This window comes from Danio rerio, chromosome 25 (genome assembly GCF_052040795.2).
Source record: "Danio rerio strain M-AB ecotype USA chromosome 25, GRCz13ab, whole genome shotgun sequence".
NCBI lineage: Eukaryota > Metazoa > Chordata > Actinopteri > Cypriniformes > Danionidae > Danio > Danio rerio.
This window is the reverse complement of record NC_141045.1, coordinates 27239184-27264376: the sequence shown is the minus strand read 5'-3', so window position 1 is coordinate 27264376 and position 25193 is coordinate 27239184. Positions and strand designations below refer to the sequence as shown.

Genomic DNA, 25193 nt, shown 5'->3' with positions numbered 1-25193 from the left:
GTAGGACAATACTCGTCACCAAGGAGGACCCTGGCACCCAGAAACAAGGCGGCCCAACTCACACTAAACAGAATAAATTGGACTTTTGTGTATGAGTGAAGGTGTCTTCTGAATATGAAGAAAGTGTAGCTGCTTATACCTTCACATATCTCATCTTTTGCGTGCTGGATCGCATATTGTGTGTGTTCACATTTCCCAAGTTCACGCAGTTGAAAAGCACAAGTCACGCGGCAAGAACTGATGGATCAGCTTCAGGCTTTGTTTAGAATTTATATTTTTATAGTCTAATTACCTCAGACAAACTCAACACTCAAACACTGCAATGCTTTTTCATACCATGGATGTCAGTGGTTACAGGTATCCAGTTTTCTTCTAAATGTCTTCTTTTGTTTTCAAAAGAAAAAAGACTAACAGATTTGGAAGAAGTGAATGATGAGAGAATTTTAAGTTTTGAGCAAACTCTTTAAGTCTTGAATATATCAAGCTGCTGTAATCAACCCATTGTAATGTTTTTCAATGAATGTTAAATTACTGTAAGAGCTGCAGTTTATTCTGTATTTTTATAGGTATATTTTATATGTTTAAGAAGTAATTTCAAAGTGAAGTAATTAGTAATCTGATTTCTTTTTACATTAAGTTATCCATTACTAATCTATTTACTTTTTACTACTGTAATCTATTAGTTATTTAAGTAATTTACCCAACAGTGTATATTTATATACACTACCGGTCAAATGTTTGGGGTCAGTTTTTTTTTTTTTTTTAAGAAAATGTTCCTGTTCATCAAGTCGGCATTTAAATGTAGTAAAAAAAAAAACTTAAATTGTTAAATATTTATTAAAATTGTAAATAACTGCTTTCTTCTTGTATGCAGTTTCAAATGAAATTATTACCCCAGTGTATATGATAAACAAATGATAAACTCCTTTTGAACAGTTACTTTACAATGCAATAACATTTCACAATTTTACAATGTGTTCTGTATTTTTGATGAAATAAATGGAGCCTCGGTGAGCAGGAGCAGCTTATTTTAATCATAAGAATCAGACTGACTCCATGCTTTGACCGGTAGTGTGTATATATGTGTATATATATATATATATATATATATATATATATATATATATATATATATATATATATACATACATACATATACATACATATACATATACATACATATACATATATATATATATATATATATATATATATATATATATATATATATATATATATATATATATATATATATACATACATACATATACATACATATACATATATATATATATATATATATATATATATATATATATATATATATATATATACATACATACATACATACATACATACATACATACATATATATATATATATATATATATATATATATATATATATATATAAAAACTTAAATGTACATTTACATGTATTTGTGTGCATTATATTATCTTTGCATCAAATATATGATATTTATCTAATAATTATTAAAAATTTGATTGTAATTTTTTGTTGTGTGATTTACTCAGTTAATAAATGTGGTCTGCCACAAGTGGGCCACATAAGGGTGTAACAGAACTCAGCCTTACTAATCTTAAATACAAGGCCACATAAAAAATGTATTACTTGGCTCAAGCTTGGCGGAGTTGTGGCGCTACTTTCGTTCATTTTTGGCTACAAAGATGTGGGCCAGTTCTGGGGCGGGGAACACTAACTGATCTGGGCCACATCCTAGCTGTTGATTTGGGCCAGATCAGGGCCAAAGGAAATTTGTTGACTGGGGAGAGACTCAGTCCAGACATGGTCTACGTACAAGTAATATCTCAAAATACATTTAACCAGCTTAAGTATATCCCTAAATGTCTACTAAAGATTCCAACCTGGATGGCCCTGGTTCATGCAGAGCTTCAGGAGAGATGGGTGGTGTATCTGACGCAGGCAAAGCATTCCTCCTGGCCTTTGCTCTGGCTTTTCTTTTTGCCTCCCTCCATCTCTTTCTCTTTTCTCTCCTCTCACGCTCACTTATTTCACTGACACTCTTCTTCTTTCCAGTCTGTCCGTCTCTTTTCCACCTGGCTCTCTCTCCCTCAAGATACTGCTTTCCTCTGTCTGGATCTGCATCTCGACGCTCTCTGTAACGCCTTGGTATCTCAGCTCCATTAAGTCCCATACTTCTCAAAAAAAAGTTTTCTATTAGCACACATTAAATACAGTAAAATATGTTTTCACAATCAGTTTTATTGTTTCTAAATTTTTATTAAATGTGATACGTAGTCTTATGTTACCCATCTCAGCGGTTAATGTCCACCATTTTAGCTAATTTGCTTTTATTAAGCTCATGGTGGGACACTAGCTAGCATAACAAGCTAACTTGAAGGTGACTTTGAAGTATATTGACATATACCTCAACATTTGACGAAAAAATATTTACTTTTCAGATGTTTACGCCAACAGGGTGGACATGTTATGCGTGACCACATCAAACAATGAACATATAATGATGATAAACATGAAAAATAAGACGAAGTACTTACTCTTCTTGATGCTGTTGGTCTGATCTCAGTTCAAATATGTCAACCTTCTGGTGATGATGTCACTGATTGCATCATATTAGTAATTAAAGGGCCAAGTGACCCATAATGACAGGGTGGACATTAAGTTCAGGGACGGATATGAAATTGAATTTTATTTTTGAAAAAATACAAATAAAATGGCAAAAACCTTTTTTATTTAATATTAACTAATGGCAACAATAAAGGAAAGTGGAAATTTGTTTGATTATGTGTTTTTTTTTAATCATTATTAGACTTGGTTGATGTCTGCTGTCCAGCATGAGGGACACAAAAGAAGGGCAGTGATGCATTAGAAGAAAGTGGAATAAAATAAACCAACTTAAATGCAGTTATTATTGTACAAAAGTGTATTAAAGTACTTATACATTACTTGTATCCAACCAGAATAGTATTATTACACAAAATTGCCAAAATTATTTCATGATTGTGATGGGAACAACGAAGGGCACTTTATAGTGATATTGACCCGAATATCACGAACATTAAATAAACAAAGAAAATCTATACAAGATTTAATTTATGAAATGTATTAATGAGTTTATTTTTTTTCTCAACAGCTTGACACAGCCATTTCACATGACAACGTGCTTATACATTGAAGCATAATTCTGTTTAAAGCCGGGTACCTGTAACTATTGGCTTAAAGGGCCCTATCATACACCCAAAAAGGCAAGGCGCCGTTTGGCGCAAATCCATGTGCTCACTTTGTGGACTCAAGGGCGCATTCAAGGCGCGTTGCTATTTTGAGAAACTGAAATAAACAACAAAAAAGAAAGCCAAAAGCTGCTCTATAAAGTCCAGCGCATTGCGCCTATGCGACTTCAAAATGCGTAAATTGCTTAATGCACATGATGGACAATACACAAATATCTTGAAAAAAATTAAAGTATTGAAGTGTTACAAAAATAATTATTTACTACATAAATATAAAAACCACTACATCCAAGCTTTCTTCACATGGGGGGTTTGTAATCTAGCTCTACGCAGAAAAAAATGGTTCATTGCAAATTGTTGCAAAACAATTTATATAAGCTGAATTTAAACAAATTTAATTAAACATCAACACGTTTTTTTTTTTCGTGGATAAGGAAATGGTGTTGTGCGCACAGACATCCATTAGCCTACATAATTAATTTTGTTTGTTAAGCGCAAAGACTTGCTCCCAAACTATTTCTAAATTCAGTCTAATTACCAGCAAACGAATAAATGAACAATAACTAAGTGTGTTCAAAAAACTGAATATATCCAAATGCACATGCTGTGCCCCATATGGTCCAAAACCTGAGGTGGACAAATCAAAAAAAAATTTTTTTATTAAAACAAATATAAATATGCATATAATAATAATAATACTGCTAATAAAAATCACATATTGGACAATTAAAAAATATTTTAATCCCGATTTCAGTGTCACGTGATCTTAGCATTTATAGCAAGTAGAATGTTTGGCTAAAAAAATGTAAAATTGTAAATTGTTACTGCCAATTACAATTGCAGTTACAATTTAGTAATTATCCATAAGGAGTTTTCTTGCTATGATTTATTGTTAATTTTACACATTACTAAATTCATCCATATTGTAAGTTTACAAACAATATAAAAAACTTTTATTCCTTAAATAAAACATTTAATAATTTATGACTGGCAAAAGCTGAATTTTAAAAACTAAATATACTTTCAATAAAATACTGGAAACAATTGCTGTTTTAAAGAGCTTTAATTCTAATTTAATTTAATTTTAAATGTCAAACATATATGCAATAGAATTCCCCATATTGCTTTCAATGCATACAATAATGTTTACAATAATTGTAACTAGATTTTTACAATGCTGGAATTTTAAACACTGAAATGATACCTTCAATAAATATCAACATTCGATACCATTTTCTACATTTTGTGATAAAAAATCTTATTGTTATTATTAATTATTATTTAATGCACCAGAGCCAATGTGGACATCAGTATTTTTTATAATATGAACAAATTTTTGAAAAGCAAATCTTAGCATATTATCCTACTTGTTGGTGGTAGAAAAATACATGATAATTTATAGCCTATTAAAAACATTGTTCAGACAGAGTTTAATTCGCATATAACGCGTTTTAATCGACATACATGGCGTTTAGCATTATCATAGCGCTCTATGCATATGTGTGTGCATTGTGGAAATATAAATTTATATCATCTAATTCTAAATGAACAATAATCTACGTATTACTGAAAAGTTATATTCTTTGGTTTTTAATTATATCATTTCATTAACATCCCAGCTAGGAGGGACATTAACCTTTTGTCTTTCTGATTACAGGCTAAGCCAAAGTAATGCAAATTGTCAGTTTCACAGCATGGGGTGTCTATTGTTTTCTCTTTTCGATCAACTGGTCAGGCGGTTTCTGTCTCCAGAACATGATGAGATCAGGCCTGAAAAAGCAGTTTACCCTGCCGACCACAACTCTTAATTTGCATGCTTTGTTTAGCCATATCCCCTCCTCCTAAGAACACAATATAGCCATGAAATCTTTGTCTTAAATCAGACTTGTGTGAGACTTGTGAGAGACTTGTGAAAGAGTCTCCTGGACTGGGTTCTCTTCTTTTTTCACTTATTGACTGAATTGACTTATTGACTTTTTCTCAAAAGACTGAAATCTACCTGAAATTCAACTTGAACCTTCAAGATTAAGGAAACTTCTTCAGACGGAATCTTCAGCTCAACAGCAATTTGAAGTCACTCAGCGGACGTCATAAATTCCCAACTGACTGCAACCCTGATGAACATTGAAGCTACCTGAATACAAAGATCAGATCACTCCAGACTGAATCTTTTCAGCTCAACCTCAATTTTGTGAGTTTCACTCTATCAAAAGAACCATACAGACCAGTCTATACACATGGTTATTCTCTGCTCCATCAAGTTAACAAACAGCTTTTTTTTTAACAAACAGGTTTTGTTTAACAAAAAGTTATCCTCTATTTCAGAGCCGGCCCAAGGCATAAGCGAACTAAGCGGCTGCTTAGGGCCCCGTGGCCACCAGGGGGCCCCCAAGAGTGCTTAAAATTATTGTGTGACTTTCGTTTTAGTTTGTCAAGTTGTGGATTAGTGGTGGGACAAATTATATGCCCATTTATAGTGTTATTTATGACGCGATACATACTCAGGCGCCAAGATATTTACCTAAATTTACAAAAGATCTGATTTAATTAATCAGTTTTCAACCCCGACAACAGATAACCGCTTTAGCTACAGTACACCCAGCCGCCACCAGGTGGCGCTTCCCGTAATGGCGGATCATCGGACATACCCCAGCGTTATGTAAACAAACTGAAAGACAGATGATTGCAATGGTGAATATCTCAGGCATACAGACACTTTCTTCTGTCCAAGCTGGGCCAATGTATTTGTGTGTTTCAGACATCCAGCTCCCCCGAATTTGCCACTAGTTTCTTTCTAACAGACGCGCTTTCACTTCGCTATATCGCTCGCGCGTGCCCGCGGCCAGTGCAACTTCCTATGTGCTCAAACTTTTTAACTCCGCCAAATTATATATCAATAGGACATAAACATTTAATTAGAAAGGCCTTGCGTTTATTTGACTCTTACAGACCTTGTCAAAGTCTTGTAGATGGTATTTTGGCAAAAAAAAAAATGTTAGGGGAATTAAAAAACTTAAATAGATGAGTAAATTACTAATGTTCTCCACTGCTGAAAACATACGTGCTCAGAGGAGTCTGTGCTCACACCTCTCAGAGCATTCTGATCAGTTGAAAAAATTGTGGGGATACATTTTTTTTAATTAAAAATAAACCAGGGCTAAGCATAAAATATTTCCATGTTTACATAAAATTAATTGGTCAAGTTGTAATAAGTGTTTTAAGTTTACAGAAAATTAGAAAGCAATAAATTACTATTTTAGCAGTTTTTTTTTCTTAAATGCATATTCCACTAAATGCTGTGCTCTCCTCAGTCACAAACTCCTCTCTGCACATCAGCATTTTTAAGCTCGTTTGACAGATGTGCACTTGTTTGACATTGTTGCAGTTCTATAAATGCGTGTTTATAAAAGAAATTCATCATAAATTTTCGATGCATTTTCCCCCTTCATTTACCAAAATTGTGATATATTGTGGCTGGTTTTCTTGTGATCTATCAATATATCGCAGAATCATTGATATCATAATTGAAGCAGCAGTGCCCGGAACAGCAGCAAAATGCTTTTTTATGAACTTGGTAATTAAAAAATAAGCTTCTGATTTATACAATTGACAGTTGGTAAATACACTGCAAAAATTATTTTCTTTCTTATAGTTTTTGTGTGATTTTTAGTCCAAATATCTAAAAATTCTTAAACCAATAAACATTTTTTAGACATATTTTTAGTCAAAATGATGTGAATTTTTCATTAAAAAAGCGCAATAATCTGCCAATTAGGGTAAATAAAAAAAGAGATTGTTTTAGGTTTTAAATAAGATTGTTTTACTTATCTCATTGGCAGATTAATTTGTTTTACAAAAAAAAAAATCACTTAATTTAGAATTATTTCTGAAAACTGAAAATGCTTCCTGATTTAGTTTGATTTTAATTTAAATATATGTTTTAAGTTATTAGAACAACAAAATACAATATGATTTTTTTTTAGTATTAACATTTATATCCAATTTATAAAAAAGTATCTTTATTGTCACTATGTTTGACTGTTTGGCAGCGTCTTGAATAATAATAAAAATCAGTATGTTATTGGCTACATCCAGCTGCTTTTGTTTCTGTCAGCACATATTAATGTTTTGTGTCTAATTATTTAGATTTGTGGCAAGTAGTCATATAAAAAGTTGGATCAATAGAAAGTTGTTTCTGCAGAATAATATTTAGAATTGTCTTAAAACATATATTTTATGATGTAAGCAACACAGCTACAGTGAATAAAATCGATAATGTGTGTTTTAAATTTATAGTGTGCAAATTATCAAGGATTGACGATAATTTGTCATATTGTTTGCACCAAAGGGGCCCCAAAATAAAATCCTGCTTAGGGCCCCCTGAAGGCTTGGGCTGGCCCTGCACTATTTCAATAAAGAAGTAACAGTTTATCCTCTGTTCAGACAGAGAAGTAAAGCCTTACGTGCTATTTTCTTTAAAAAAGTTATCCTCTTTTCAGAGAAGTTAAGCCCTATGCGCTATTTTCTTTTCTTTTATTTTGTTTAACCTCTGTTCCACCAGAGAAGGAAAAGTTTAGCTATACAAGCTAATTAATGTTATCTCTTGTTCAGGCAGGAAGTTTTAGAAACATGTGCTAATATTGTTACCCTCTGTTTCGCCAGAGAAGAAATTACTACACTTTCATCTGAAAAGTTTTAGTATTTTTACTTTGTGATAATAAGCTCACAAAATGTTCAGACAGAATACAAGACTGATCACTACAACTGAAAAAGGTAGTTTAACAACTCCTTTATTGTCAGATCAGGATTTCAAATCGCTGCTACGACAGCACATAGACTCAATTACAGAGTCAGTCAGACTAAATTTGACAAAGAAATTTAGCATTGACCCAGATAATGTTTGGACATTAGATGAATGCAAGAAAGTGCTTGATGCATGCATTCGCAAAAACAATGTAAAAGGCATTATCTGCTGCTACAGAGAATTCAGTTTATCTCGAGCTAAACAACAAGCTCAAGCTAAATCAGAATTAGAAAAACAGATCCAAGAGCTTCATGCTAAGATAACCTCATTAACAAAACAACAGAACCTCAAGAAATCAAAAACTGACATTGAGGAGGTTAGTCGGCCTGATAATAAACATCCTGACTTACAAATTGTCTCTGAAACAGACATTTCCATCCAATCAGATAGTGATTTGCTCATAGGTTCAGTGGAGGTTTGTGGTGCCAGAAGATCTAAGAGAACTTAGAGTTCACACAACACTTCTGTTGTTCAAATTCAAACAGTTTCCAGAACACTAAGACCTAAAGAAATAGACAGACTGTCTCAAGGCTTACCATTAGCACGCACAAATGTTTCAGAGTTTAGCAGAGCACTAATCAGCAAAATGCGTCTTTATGACATGTCATTAACAGAAGTCACCCAGCTAATGTCTCAAATTCTCACTGAATCTGAATTCAACAGTTTTGAGCACACTGTGACCTCTAAATTACAACATGCCAGTAAGGATGATTTGATAGAGGGTGTTTTGAAAGCTCCAAAGAACATTGTTGGCCCAAAGATCGACTGGTTAAAAGTGACTTGTTGAGTGCAAAGGAAAGATGAATCTGTGAATGAATTCACTGAGAGATTTTGTCAATCCACCATAACTTACAGTGGATTAGCTGATAATTCTGACAGTGTGCTAAATGATAAGGGACCCCTAGTCCGCATCAGGTCAGATGGCCTTGCAACTGAATACAGACAAGCTTTGCCATTTCTTAATATCACCTGGTCTTCCACCACTCTCAGAAATAATCTGAACAGTTTAGCTTTGTGGAAAAGAGACTCTCATCTCAAAGACAGAGTCAGAATTGAAGCAGCCGCCACTAAGGTCAACACAGAAAAGACATCAAATCACAAATGTCTTAGGAAAAATATCTGTTGTCATTAATGTGGTAAAAAAGGACATTGGATGAGGGAGTGTAGAAAGAATAAAAAGAATTTTAAAGAGATGAACAGGGTAAATCAACTTCTAAACAGTTTGCTAAATGCTCTCAACATACCCCTCTCCTCATCACTAAATCCATTGAGTTGTCCACAAAGATGCTAACCATTTTTTGGCTGTGAGTGCTTATTGTCCCAGTTCATTACAATTAAGATGAAAGACTCTTTGTAAAAAGACACAAAGGTAACTTCTTCCTTTGTATTGGGGAACTCTGCTTAAGTCCACTTACAGCCTTGAATGTGTTTAACACATTTTCCAATCACTACCCATTTAATGTTATGATGTCTGATAGGACTGATATTTATTGAATGATAGTTTGTGTCTCACATTTTAAGGTTTTCCCCACCACACTAAGGGACAGAACAGGACACACAAACCAGTGAGGAGCCCAGGGCAGAACTGAAAGCAACAGGCTTCAGGGGCCGCACCCCATTTATCCTCACCTCACTGTTTTATAGGTGTCATAACTTCAAGATTAGGAGACAGAAAATACACAACACTATACGATCACCTGAATAACTAGACACACGAACTATGATCATACAAGTCTATGCATGAATACTACTGGTCTGCTGTTTCCTTGTTTTCTTGTGTGCAGGTAAACACATAAACACTGCATCTTCTGAAGAAACACTCTGATCCAGAGCATCACTACGAAGATCCATGAATGACAGGAAGTCATCAGATCAACTCTGCTGGAGAAGAACCACAAGAAACATAACTCACCAAAGACTGAACACTATTCACAAGCTATGGACCTTCAGAAGATCTGCAGTTTAACTACATTATTTTTTGTGTCATCATGTAGGATTTGTGACATTACAACTGATTGTCATAAACGTGTGAACAGTTTAGAAATCTACACTTACATCTATGTAGATATTGAAATGACACAGAATAAGTTAAATGTGCCTGTAACTTTTTCCAAGTTACATGACTGGAAGATGGGGCTTCTGTTATCAAACAGAAGCCATTTAATAGATTCAGGAAGGCTTATAAATTTATATTTTTGTGAGCGTTTTTAAATAACTCTCAAAGGGGGAACTGTGGAAATATAAATTTATATCATCTAATTCTAAATGAACAATAATCTACGTATAACTATAAAGTTATATTCTTTGGTTTTTAATTATATCATTTCATTAACATCCCAGCTAGGAGGGACATTAACCTTTTGTCTTTCTGATTACAGGCTAAGCCAAAGTAATGCAAATTGTCAGTTTCACAGCATTGGCTGTCTATTGTTTTCTCTTCTCGATCAACTGGTCAGGCGGTTTCTGTCTCCAGAACATGATGAGATCAGGCCTAAAAAAGCAGTTTACCCTGCCGACCACAACTATTAATTTGCATGTTTTGCATCCCCTCCTCCTAAGAACACAATATAGCCATGAAATCTTTGTCTTAAATCAGACTTGTGTGAGACTTGTGAGAGACTTGTGAAAGAACTTGCAGACTGCGGACCTCTAGTAGGCTCGTGCAGACACATGGACACCTTAAAGATGCTGTATGACTGCAGATAAAACAACACGTCTCAATAAAGGAATTCTGCTTGTTCCGAGTCTCCTGGACTGGATTCTCTTCTTTTTTCACTTATTCATTTTTTTTACAACAGCATCAACCTGCTTTCTAAAACATCTTGTATTTACATACATGTATACTTATTCAAAATTCATTATTGAATCCTAAATTTTCAATTTTGCATTGCACTACCGCTAACAGTGAACAGTTTAAAGCATCTAGTATGTTTTTGACGTTTTTCCCTTGTCAGTTGAGGAGATCACATATGATAATTTGGCATATTTGAACAGGAAAAGGACAACACGTCAGCACTTTACACTGATTTCGAGTCATATTGCAATGGGTTCAGTTTCACTGACCTCTCGATATTGTTCACACAGGTCAGGGACACACAGCAATGCGAGTAAGAGAAAAGATCAAAGCAAAGCAAGGCAATACTTTATTTACATTATTCATTTCAATATATTAATTGTAAATGAGCCTGGCTTGCTAAAACCATGTTTTTAAATACACGGTCACATAGCTATGCTTTCTCAGCTATAAAACGCATCACAAAAAATGTTGTATTGTTGTTTTCCGGTGAGTGGGCAATATGAAAAAACTCCCCCGAGGTAAGAAGGAATGAAGTTAGTGGTTTTTATATTTATGTAGAAATTAATAATTTTTTAAATAATTTAACCCATTAATTAATTTGTAAAAATATATGTATTGATGAGCATCCTGTTTAGCCTATTGTTACAGCAAAAAGGATTATAGTAAATTTATGATTTATTAATAACAAGATGAATAGATTAAATAATAAAAGAAAATGGCATTATAAAGTGTATTACGATTTAGTTTTTTTCTACCCTATTTTATTTAATAATTTTTTTTACATTGATGGACTTTAAATCTTAATTTACATTATTTGTTACAATCTTTTGCTTTATTATAAATCGACTTACATGAAAAGTATTTGCATCAGTGCATGAAGCAGAAGGTAAAATACAGGAGTTAACAGCAGTAACGTCGTAACTTGTTTGGGATTATTTAAATGTAATGGCACTAAACTGCTACAGTATCTATATAAATATATTTTGCACTCTTCATTGGACTGGAAAGAAAGCAATAGATGTAAAACATTTTGTGAGGAACTTATGTAATTGTTTTTAACCATATGTTCAAGTCTGATACTGGGCTGAATGTGGACCAAATCCAACGGGCAAAACAAAGACCATGTCAATATTTTGTCTATGTTTGGACCTATTCCGACGGACAAAACAAAGACCACGTAGATATTTCAGGGCTCGAAATTGCGACCATTTTGGTCGCATATGCGCCCGAAAATTAATCTATGCGACCTCATAATATATTTGGGCGCATTAGTGCGACTGCTGATAATGGTTGTAGTGCGACCTGTTTTGATTTTTTGTAAAAACGTGCTGAATTGCTCTTCCCTGCCGCTATATTGGTTCATATTAGCTGTCAATCACTCAAGCTATTCCGCTGTCAGATGACAGGGAAGGAGCTTTTATGACCACGGGAAATGCAAGCGGCTGAAGAGTAAAATCTTAAAGCACACAGGTTTGCAAACCCCACCTAAAATTAAGGTGCAGATGAGAGCGATCATGACACGTCACGTGGTGAATAATGATCCACCAGCTGAGATCAATCGAGTACGCGCTTCTTGGAGAAGGCGCCCGAATCTCCATGCGTCGCATTCACTGCGTGTTCAGCGCAAATGTCCGCTAAAAGTCCAATCTAATACTGTACATATTATCGCCAAAGAAGCTCGCCTTTACTAAGTTTACACTGAAACTGCGGCTCATAACAAAGAGCGGTATTGCGCCAGTGGTATTCGCAAGAATCTTGCGCTGCCTGCTCATAAATTGGGTCGGCTGACTCGCCAGCTTTTCCACAAACACAGAAAAATGAAGATCATCTCAGACTGAACATTTAAATTGACACAAACTGAAACCAAAACTTTTAAAGAGTGATAGAAGTGAGACTTCACTTTCTTTCTTTTGTCTATTCTTTTTTGAGGTGTATATTATAATTTTTTTTATTTACTGATGACTGCTTTGCAGCTTTCATCATTGAATTCAATGATTTATTATAATCTTTTGTTTGTTTTGTAGCAGAAATATTAATTATTAAATTGACATGCATATAAAAACAGCAGTACAAAATAAATATTTCTTACTGCAATGCTTCATTTTTGTTTGATGCAAACTATACAATTATTTTTCATAAAGTAACAGACTTTTTATAGCAGATAACCTACATTCATGCACATTCAAGGCAGTATCATAATGAGAAATGTAATTCATTGTTATTATTATTGTCATTTTCATCATCACTAATATTCTATAGCCTAATTATTAGACATTCATTTTGGAATTATTGCACACAAATATCAATGTCTTCGCAGCATTAGTTAGATAGTTGTTTCTGTTTTTTGTCAGTCCTATTGATGTTGTTTTAAAATACAATAAATCCTTTAAAAAGCAATTTGCAGCGGTGCTCATTCAGTTTTGGCGGGTGCTCCTAAATTTTTTCTGGTGCTCCTAAATATTTGAAGTTGGGAGCACCGGTGCAACCAAGTAAAAAAGTAAATTTCGAGCCCTGTATTTGGTCTATGTTTGGACCAAATCCGACAGGCAAAACAACCACATCGATATTTGGTCTATGACGGGCAAAACAACCACGTTGATATTTGGTCTATGTTTGGACCAAATCCGACAAACCAAATACAGACCACTTTTCGACATCGACATTTGGGCTAAATGAAGTCTATGATGGGCCGACTTGATTTAGCCCAAAAAACGATGTCAAAATGACATCTTGAGCTGGGTGGAACAAGGCTTTGGCATGAAGTACTGCTTACGGCTTACGTTTGTCCGTATATGACTGCTTGACACTATAGTAAGGCTGTCAGCTATGGGAATGGTCTACGTGCAGCGTATTGATCGTCGTTTGAATGTTTGGTCTGCCTTGTGACGCCACGGTTGAACATGACTAAAGCAAAAGCAGTGCGCGTGTGATTGGTAACTTATTAATGTGCGGGATCTTTACCTGGCAACGCCGGTAGTGCGACAAAACAGGCTGAATAGCCCAAAGTTATACCTGCCACAAGCGGAGCATTATCGACCGCTGTATCAGATGTGTACGGTGGAATACAGCTAATGATGGGCACTTGATCAGTCGAACCGGCGACTGCTGGATCCGGGGCGATGCCTGGAGGCTTGCGCGCTCCGATGGGGGCTAGTCCAAGGCTTTGGGAGAGCGGCGGCGTTGTGTGAAGGCCAGCGGCCCTGTGTTTGAAGCCACGGACTTGTTGGTCTACTCTGATGAGTGGTAATGCGCTGAATGTCGAGTAGGGGAAGCGAAAGGAGCCGTGCAGTTAAAGATATTCTCCTCTGTGATTTCTGCTTGAAAGATACAGCGATTGGCTTTTCTTCAAGATGAAGATGACTAAAGGTAAGATGTTTGGTTATTTATACTGGGTAAGGAATAGTCTGATTGGTGGTTCGTACAGTAGCTTGACAAGGGGCCAGCAATGTCAATCATAAGCACGTGATCCTCTCGAAATTAGTTTATGAATAAACTTCACTTAGATGTTGCCTTTAGACGTTAATGAAGGCGCTCCTTGGCTGTTGACACAGCTGTTCTCTCTATGTTAATGCAGTTTCCACATCATTGATGAGATATTCTCTGTGCACCACACCCCCCATTCTACAATTGTTACCATTTGGTCAAGATGTAGTCACCTGAAAAAATTTAGACAACAAATTGTTAAGTTGTCTTCTCTATAATAATTCAGCCCTTTTGTGAAATCAACACACCAGAGAGAATTTTGATCTTCTGTTTTGAGCACAGCTGAATTATCATCTAAAGACATATTTGTTATATTTTAATAGATTTAAAAAAGCTTGCAATGGTCAGAGTTTGGTCTTACTTACGATTTCTAAGTGAGTGTGGTGGTTCCAGATGAGGTGGTTATAGAAGTGGAAAGCAAAGTTTAAAGTCTAGATCTGAACATATTTGTCTGGAGAAAGTAGACCTCTGTGGCCACCCACCCCCATGGATTCTTCATGGATTATTCTTTCGTAAGCTTATTCATGTTATACGAGCGAGTGAACGTGCCGGTTTCCTCAGTGGACAAAACTCCTCGCGTTAACTCAACACTGGCTGGGCTGCTCACGTGCTAACGACCTGCTCTCGCTCCGTCAGATGATGCAGACTCACAATCTATGCCGTGTGTTTCCTCTTCCTTTCGTTCTGTTGCTCTCCAGAGATCTTCCTATTTAATTGTTATCCCAAGAATGTTTATATGGTTTATATATTGCTACACTATTTACTTACAGGTTAAGATAAATTCTATAATAAATACTAGTGTTTTTGAGTGTAAGGTATACTGCCTATGTTTTAGGCTATAGTATTTACAATGAATGCTTAAAGAGCCCATATTATGGGTTTTTGAAAATTCACCTCCATGTAGTGTGTAACACAGCTCTAAGTGAAGTAAAGTATCCAGCTAAGGCTTAAATATGTTAGTGTACAGTGTTTAAAACTGTTGATTCATCTATAAAAGAGTCGACTCATAGTGCTTCAAACGAGTCACCTTGATACCGATTCATTAGGTGTTTCGCCATGACGTATGAACGAAACCAAGTTATTCACGTGCACGCGCAAACCCGGGAGATTTCAAACCTGAGGCCCAGCCCTCTGACGCAGAAACCCAGACACACACACACACACACACAAACACACACACACACACACAAACATGCCGGTCGATTGAAGTCACACTGCAGATGGATATATTGAGTCTCTACCCAAAGATGAAACCTCAGCATTATAGCCAAGCAGTTGGAAACTACTGGAAACTTCTGGAAACTACATGCTACAAAGAATACTTCATCAGCGTTTGTTAAAGGAAGGATCAGTAAAGAGTAACTTACTGCTGGACGTCAGGATGGATTTTTCTTCCTCCATTTCTCAAGTGTAAGTACGTGCGATTAAAGTTGCCTCGTTGACTCCAGCTTGCAAATGTATTTAGTTGTGATTTGTTACTTGTAACCGCGTGTACTGTATCAGGTTAACTGGCTATATTCTCTTATCGCGTGCAAAGTCACGTTAAAAACGCGACGCGTGCTGCTTTGTTACCGGAGCTCCGTGGACGAAGAGTAGTGTGTGTGTATCTGTGTGTGCGTGTGCGCGCGCTGTCGTCCGGAGGTGTGTGTGTGTGTGTGTGTGTGTGTGTGTGTGTGTGTGTGCGCGCACGCGCGTTGTCGTCCGGAGCAGGGTTAAGTGCGCGCGCGTGTGTGTGTGTGTGTGTGCAATATGTGTGTGTGTCTGTGAAAAGAGCAGAGTGAGAAGCTAGGAGATCTCCTCAACTGTTATTGGAGTTTTTGCTCAATAAAATAGTTAGTCGTCTGAATTTTCAAGTCCATAGTCTGTATTTACATTGACCCACTGGCAGCTAAAATCCACGCCTACACTATCGAGCGTGTATGAATTTTTCAAGACATATGTGCAATGTTTGCTGCAAAATGAAAATGAAAATAAAAAAACATAATGCATTTTCATTTAACACACCGCGACGAATGAAAGCCGATTTGAAATTGAAAATGCATTCTGGCCTGGCCACACCCACAGACGGCCGCCGTTGCTGCAAGGCGGGTTTTAGGTTATGCACAGCTGCAGCGAGGACTATTTCGGACATTTGGCAGCATAAACATGGCGAAGTCTGTTCCTCAGCGGCTTCGTGAAGCTGCACGAGCCCTCGAGGGTGTACTGGGAAATACTTAAGAAAACCAATCACCTCCTAGCTCAATAAACTTGGCTTAAGGTTTGATATTCGCGCACACAGTTTTAGGGATCATCTGCAAATTACATCGACAGAACCTAAAGGGGCTTTAGCTGATGTGTACTGTATGCTTATGACAAGAGCTATTGCCTATTTCTGCATTGTATGTACCATTAAGTTAGAGGTATAGTAGCTTTGCTACCTGTATTAAATCAGTCTGGCCTCTAACCATTTATTGGAATCTTCTAGAATTTTTTTTCTGCTTTGCGTTACTGTACGTTTTGGTTCTGTTGATGTAAATCGCAGATGATCCCTAAAACTGCGTGCGCGAATATCAAACCTAAGGCCAAGTTTACTGAGCTAGGAGGTGATTGGTTTTCTAAAGTATTTCCCAGTACACGCTCGAGGGCTCGTGCAGCTTCACGAAGCCGCTGAGGAACAGACTTCGCCATGTTTATGCTGCCAAATGTCCCAAATAGTCCTCGCTGCAGCTGTGACGACATAACCTAAAACCCGCCTTGCAGCAACGTCGGCCGTCTGTGGGCGTGGCCAGGCCAGAATGCATTTTCAATTTCAAATCGGCTTTCATTCGTCGCGGTGTTTTAAATGAAAATGCATTATGTTTTTTTCATTTTCATTTTGCAGCAAACATTGCACATATGTCTTGGAAAATGCTAACTGAAATACAGAAATACACTGCCATTTACATATTGCATTATCGTTTTGCGTATTACATTTCAAAATTAATTTTGCTACACACATCCCATGCTGTTATGCTGAAAATGTAATCCTGCGTTTCCTAGACGTGAGTGTAAATGCATTTAGGACAAATAACATTTAAATGATCATTTTGCCAAAGTTTCTGCTTGTTCTTTATTCACATCTAATTCAGTTTGTGTATAGCATTTTCAATTTAATTTTGCTACTTATGAAGCTTTAAAATGTGGATACAATTTACATATTAAAACAGTGTTTGAAATGAGAAATGCAAACAATGTAATTTAATTTACATTTTCATTCTTCACCAAACATTCTCATATGTCTTGGAAAATGCAAATTTAAATACAGAAATACATTGCCATTTAACATATTGCATTGCCATTTTGCATATTACATTTTGATTTGAATTATGCTACTCATATGCTTCCATACTGTGGAACAGCTTCTTTTCAAAATGAAGATGATGGCAGGGAAAATGTCCTCCACAATCTCATCAACAATGTGGAAGACAACAGACACTAGTTCACTTTATTTTAGTTGCCATAAAAAAAATGTGATTGATAATGAGATTTATTTGAAGAGTGAATAATACAGTAGGCTATAATACCTTATCAAGTTTTTCTATTAGTTACATTTCTGCTTGCGTTAGTTTTTATTTTTGTCTAAATGCTTTTTTTATTTAAAATATCTCATCATATAATATACAGCCAACAATGTTATGGTTTATTAGATTAAAAATGATAAGTCTATTTTAGTATTTTGGTTATTATAGTATTTTGGTTAAATCTGTATTTTGTCATGGCATTGGAGTTTACATATCGGCCTGTTCTGTCTAATATGAATATAGCCAAGCCATTCACAGATATTGCCAGATAATCACTTTACCTCTACCATACTTTTAACAGATCATTTGTAATTCTGGCTGTCATCCTTTCTTGGATCGTCTTGAGCCTTCACATTGCCAATTATATACTATATTGTAAGTAGCCTGGAGAGGTCACAGTCATTCTGCTACATCAAATCACTTTCTACTGGATGTAAAATGCTCATTATAGAACATTATAGAATTTTATAATGTTAAGTTCTAATTCTGTAGTTATTTTGGTGAAAGTAACTAAAAAGTAATATGAGTAATGTAACATATTACAATTCTGAGAAAGTAATATTGTAAGGTAAGGGATAACATTTAAATAACAGTAATAAGTGATCTGTAATGAATTACAGTTTGGAAGTAACTTGCACAACACTGGTCCTTTAGAGATGGGAAATTGGTATAAACAATGGTTAAATAACGATGTCCGACATCCTCCATTTACTACACCATCTACTTATCTTCTTACACTGATTTACCCATCACTCTGGAATGATGAACCGTTTTTAATAATGTGCTGGACAGTTCTTAATTTGTAGTAAATTCTTGATAGACAGCCACTTAGTGGCTGTTGCAATCAGATTTTCCTTCTAGTAAAGTTTAGACAGTGTCCAAAAATTTCAATCTGTGCAACAACTTTAAACAACCGGAGAGAATTATCAACACTTTTTTTCTTGCTAGTTTTATTATCGAGGCATGCTGAGTGCAACATTGCTGCTACAGATCATTTATGTTAAGCTGTAAGGAATCATTTCAGAACACAGTATAATGAAAGTGTCACGGATGGATGACGTGAAACTCCAGATGAATTTTCTTCTGTGTTTGAGGCATGTTCATTGTCTTTCAGTTTGACATTATGGTAGGGATGGTTGACGTGAAACTGATGTTTCAACACAGTGTCAATATCCCGAAGCGCGTGCTTCGAAACACTGCACCGAAGCATCCGAAATGCTCAGGTCACGTGACACAGTAAGTGTTTCGAAACACCGGGTCAAGTGACTAAAGCGAATCAAAGCATCGATCATTTCAGAAGGGTTTCAAGACCTGGCGAATCTGCGTTTGACTGACAGGGTCAAAAAAGCCCTTGTACCATAGAGCCTAGTGGACTGTGCAAGCACGTTGTTACTGTGCTTCAAATGGCTTTTGGGTTCGAATCCCGACTTGTACAAATGCTCTGAAATTATGATTTTATATATTTTAATAATGTTACTGTTTTATGGTGTAGTTTAGATAGAATACAGCTGCGGAAATGCCATCAATTTAGCATAATTTTTGTAACACTGTAAAACAATAATTAATATTTTTACAGTACAATGATGGTTGGGTTTAGGGTTTGGGTTGATGTAAATAAAATACATTCATTTTCTTTTTAGCTTAGTCCCTTTATTATTCCAGGGTCACCACAGCAGAATGAACCACCAATTTATTCAACACATGTTTTACTCAGCAAACACATCAACCCATCTCTGGAAAACATCCATACACACTCATACACTACGGACAATTTAGCCTACCCAATTCACCTGTACTGCATGTCTTTGGACTGTGGGGGAAACCGGAACACCACACTGCATCGCCATAATAAAATTTAATCTAGCAACCACCCTTTTTTATGACCAAAACAAGATATTTATTCACAAAGTATTTATTACGATGTTAAAACAAAATGATACAAGAACAAAGCATTTCAAACTGATATTAAGCATTTCAAAATAGCCGTATCAGCCTGGCTTCAAACCCACTATCCATGTATTTTAGCAAGGAACTCTCACCACTCCACTATATCTCTTGAAGGTTCAACTCTACAACGTACGGTTTAATACCTCAATTTACATAACTGGTTCTTAGCTGAAGCTGTTCCAGTGCAATACATAAAAAAATGACCACTAGGTGTCACTGTTTTCGCAACGTTTCGAAGCTTCGACACATTTGCTTAGACTCAAATTTGCTCAGTGTTTCATGAAGCCTCACTTTGCCCACCACTACATTATGGCAGCTGGGTGTGATATGGAAGCCATGTTCATGCAGTCTGACATGATACAATCATTTTGGATTATTAAAAATAAGTCGCAGTGTTAGCTGGGCTTAACAAATGAGAAGCTTCTCTCTGCATTTGTAAGATTCAAATAATTTGTTATTAATTGAAACAATCATCCATGCAGTAATTATCTAATAGGAGGCTGTTACCTCTTTGCTTAGTTAAATGCAATTGATGAATTCTCTGATCAATAAATATGGTTTATATAATCATAAATTTATTATTTAGTTCCTTTATGACAAATTAAAACAGCACACAAATAGTCACCAAAAAACAACAACAACAACGACAAAATAAGACATAATGGACTGGCAGAAACAAAAATGCAGACACTTATTAGAACAGCAGAATGGTAGGAAGAGTCATTTTTAATATTCCTTTTTACTGTCAGTTATTTAGGCATGATATTTAAATGCACATATTAGAAAAGCCTTATTCCATGTCCTGCACTCTTCGGCAGATGTCAGCTGTAAACTCTGAGCACTTCGAGTTTCCACCAAGATCTTTGGTCAAAACCTGGAACATATAAAATTGGGTAACATATGTAAGAGAAACATATGCCTTCATAATGTAAGCCAAATTAAAGGTGCTATAGAATGTTATTCCGATATACCTAGGCATGGTTAAAATAATAACAGTTCAGTGCATGAAAATGACATGAGCCTCAAACACATAAATCTTGTTTGAGCAAAAGACCACAGAAATATTCTTAGCCACCCTCCTCCAACCGCTAGTTTGCAGTGAGTAAATGTTGAAAGGAGCACAAGCATAAAACCCAGTGCTGATTATTCCATTTCAATTAGAAATACATAATCATACTGAAAAAAAAATACTGTAAAAAAAATAAATGTAATAATAATTAGGGATGCACCGATACCATTTTTTGGAACCGATCCGATCTCGATACTAAAAGTCTGAGTATCGATCAATACCAATCTGATACCGATACTGTGCCTTTTTTTTCCCCAAGTAGGGATGCTCAAAATAATCGATTAACCATTAACCGAAAGGGTGCGTTTGTAACCGATTACTGGTATCAGTTAAACGATTTAAAAATATTGCTTTATACATTTTTAAAGTTTGGCTGCATAAGGGGCCGATCACAGCGAACAAGCTTTTTGTGTTGAGACTGAGAGGTGCATCTTTTGAATGGTTTATTAAATGGTTGAATCGTTTACTCCAGAGGAAAAAGCATGTTACCCTAGCTGCTGTTTTTCATTCTTTAAATCAAATGAAAGCAGAAGCAGGGTTTCCTTTGAGGTGACAGCAGTGTTTGTGTTGTCAAGACGACTACGGTGAGCTTTTGATGATGAAGACTTGTGTTCGCTGTTTAAAGTGTTTTAAAGCTGTATGACTTTTCAAATCTTGAATATCATAATGCTTTTAAATATTACAATTATAACAACATTGACAGGAACACTTGCCCACAATACAGCTCAGCTGATTCAGTTGTTTCCTAGTGACAAAAAAAGAGAACTTTTAAACTTTTAAAGAGAATCTTTAAACCAATAACTTTTAATTAAAACGTTGACAGAGATTTTGTGATATAATACTAACAGCAGAGCATTAATTAAATGCATATTTGCCGTGGAGCAATCTATTTGAGGTAGCCTGATATTTTTATTAAACAGAAGAAAAAAAAAATGATTGGACAAACAGCCGGTTCTTAAAAAGGATTCAGTCAGTGTTTTCATTTTGTAATCTAAACTCAAGCGCTTTCATTCATGTGCTGGCTGCATGCATGCATAGAGCACACAGAGCTCCGATATCTGCAGACATTTGCAAAACAGCAGCTTAAATGAAAGAAATAAGTGCGTTGAGGTTCTGTCCAATGTATAATTGAGGCTTTTTTAATTAAACATTTTAGGTAGGCCTACTTTGTGGGTGTAGAGCATGTAATAACCCTCTCTCTACTCCTCTATTCCAAATGCAATCTGATCTAGATCTTGCTGGATTTGTCAGCTGCTTTTGACATTGTAAACCACCAGATCCTACTATCTATGCTTGGGTCACAAGGCATTGCAGGCACGGTTATTCAGTGGTTCAGATCTTACCTCTCTAACAGGTCGTTCAGGGTGTCTTGGAGGAGAGAGGTGTCCAACCTACAGTATCTAAACACTGGGATACCACAGGGCTCTGTTCTTGGGCCACTTCTCTTCTCCATCTACACAACATCTTTAAGATCAGTGATCCAGAAACGTGGATTTTCCTACCACTACTATGCTGATGATACCCAGCTACAGTTCTCTTTTCACCCCGATGATCCCTCGGTTTCTCAGCATGCCTGTCAGACATTTCACACTGGATGAAATATCATAATCTTCAGCTTAACCTCATGAAAATAGAAATGCTTGAAGTTTCTGCCAACCCAACTCTACATCATAACTTTTCAATCCAGATGGATGGGGCAACCATTACTGTATCCAAAATGGTTACCTTTTCCAAAAATATAAAAAAGCCTTGGATTGATGACCGACTAAACTTCTCGGACCCCATCTCTAGAACTGCTCGATTGTGCAGATTCGCACTCTACAACATCAGAAAGGTCCGACCATTCCTATCTGAAAATGCAGCTCAACTACTTGTTCAAGCTCTTGTTCTCTCCAGACTGGACTATTGCAACTCTCTACTAGCCAGGCTCCCAGCTAACTCTATCAAACCTCTTTAGATGCTCCAGATCGCAACAGCACGAGTGGCCTTTAATGGACCTAAAAGAGCACAAGTCACTCCGCTTCTCATCTGTTTGCACTGGTTGCCAGTTGCAGCTCGCATCAAATTCAAAGCTCTGATGTTTGCATACAAAGCGATTTCTGGCTGCGCTGTTCCTTATCTGCTCTCACTTCTGCAGATGCCCTATGCCCTCCAGAAACTTGCGTTCTGTAAATGAACGTCGCCTCGTGGTTCCATGCCAAAGAAGGAAGAAAGTGGAATGAACTCCCTAACTGCATCAGAACGGCAGAGTCTCTCGTTGTCTTCAAAAAAATGACTAAAAACTCAACTATTTAGTCTCCACTTTCCTTACTAATCTGCAATTCCCTCTCTGGCTCCTCCACTAACAACCAAAAAAAAAACGAAAAAAAAAAACGAATGTTTTGCTTTTTACACCTTCTTTACATACCTGAAACTTGCCTACAGCATATATGCAGTATCAAGCCAATATCATATCTAAGTATCGGGATCGGTGCATACTTAATAATAATAATTTATTAACGCAACAGGCACAAAACATGGCAAAGATTATACATTTTTGTTCATAGTCTATTTCTATTAAAGGTGCAGTAGGTGATTGTCTTCAGAAACATTTTTTGTTGTGCTGGTTGAAAGTCTCTTAACAGTTCAATAGTAATGATAAAAGTAAATGATCTAAATGTGTTTAAATGTATTTTTATATTCTGGATAAGGTATAAAACTAAAAACTTTCATCCAATTAAGATTTGGACTTCTGTGCATCTCTTTTCATGCAGATCCGCCATTCGCGCTTGACTGCCTGCATGAGCGCTGCACGTTCCCGACACGTGCTGCACACACGAGACAATCACAGACACGGTGAAATCAAATGCTGAATTGAAACTTTTGTAAATCCAGAATCAATATTGGAATTACTTTTGCATGCTGGAGGAAGGACGACACCATACCTGAAGTATTACTGTTAGGTAATGTTCTGTTTTAAAACTATTTTAGTCAGGCTAAGCATATGTTAGATTGTGTTGTGTTGTGAATGGCTTACATGCACCTATATTTTATATCTATGATTTGCACAGGCCACTGAAATCTCCTGGCGAAAGATTGAACTATTTTCAGTTTTATAAGGGACCTTTAACAGCATCGATAATGTATATTCTTATTTAGTTTGACAACAAAACATCAGTAAATTGCGCTATTCCGCCTAACCTGCTTTAATGAGCTACAGTGCTTTTATATTCACATTGATTCATTTTTGAACAATGATAGCCTTCCTATGGTGTTTACCATGCTATTCTAAATATTCGCTCTGCAATAGCATGTGAGTGTGGCTCAGTAATAAATGTAACTTCTGCAAGGCCACCGGCCAAACACTAACAACATTTTTAACTGGCAAATGACATGAACTAATAGGTTGGCTGCTGTTGTGATGTGGTTTGCATGTTCGCGATTTCAGGAGATGTGGCTTTGAATCACAGTCCCTCCCCACCGTACAAAGATAATATGCTAACCGGATAGGATTTTGGCAGATCACCTATGATGGGCCTACTCACACTATGCCATCCGTACCGTGCCCAGGCCCATTTCCCGGATCATTTGAGAAGTGTGAGTGCGCTGAATCGGGCTTAAGCACGGTTCACTTGGCCGGCCCTGGCCCGGTTGAAAGAGGTGTGCCTGAGCGCGGTTCACTTGGGCTTTGGCGCGGTACGCTTGTGTGTGAGTGCAAAATGAGCCAAAGCCCGAAACTGAAAGCGAGACGTGACTTTTAAGGGACTGTTTCATATGGATTTATTAATCATTCTTACCGTTCAGTGAACGCAAACTGCCGTAGTTTATTAAAGACGCAAACTCCTCACTTCACGACAGCTGCGCGCCTTCAGCAGACCTCCTCTTTCCTGCAGCACGAGGGCTTTATGATTGTTTATGAGCGCCAAAAGTGGCGGATCTGTTCGGCGAAATATCTGACTATGTGTCCCCGCATCCCTAAGGACTGTTTGGCGAAATATTTGACGGCATATCAAACGACTGAAACGATATAACTAGAGAAATCTCCACTGTGCTGCTGAGTGAGAGAGTGCTTCTCACTGAACAGCCTAGCAGCGATGACGTAAGCGTGCCATCGGGGGAGACGGGAGGGGGGACAAGCATGCTTTGGCCCGGTTCGAGGGAACTGTACCTAGTGTGAGTACGGCCTAAGTTTAATTACAAGCTAGGTCCATTTTCTTGTGCTTTTTCAGTTTTTGAGAAATGTCTACATCTACCTAAGCCACGTACCATCTATGGTGATATCAGAGATAAAAAATCAAAACAATTTATCAGTGAATTCTATGAAGAGCCTGACCAATATATT

General features: G+C 36.5%; 1 protein-coding gene and 1 long non-coding RNA gene across 4 annotated transcripts in view; one reads left to right on the top strand and one right to left on the bottom strand.

Moving 5' to 3' along the window:
* Positions 1-25193, top strand: part of LOC147837838 (uncharacterized) — a 220598-nt gene that overhangs the window by 156378 nt on the left and 39027 nt on the right. Inside the window, exon 3 of the long non-coding RNA XR_015526554.1 lies at positions 12016-12217. This is a non-coding gene — a long non-coding RNA (uncharacterized LOC147837838). The remainder of the gene's footprint in view (positions 1-12015; positions 12218-25193) is intronic.
* Positions 19753-25193, bottom strand: part of idh3a (isocitrate dehydrogenase (NAD(+)) 3 catalytic subunit alpha) — a 63676-nt gene continuing 58235 nt past the window's right edge. For 2 of the 3 annotated variants that reach the window (XR_015525584.1, XR_015525585.1), the window contains one exon: positions 19753-20677. Coding sequence is in view for 1 of the 3 variants with exons in the window: in NM_200951.2 (NP_957245.2) it covers positions 20594-20677 (84 nt within the window). In the remaining 2 variants the exon portion in view is untranslated. 3 annotated transcript variants of the gene reach the window in all.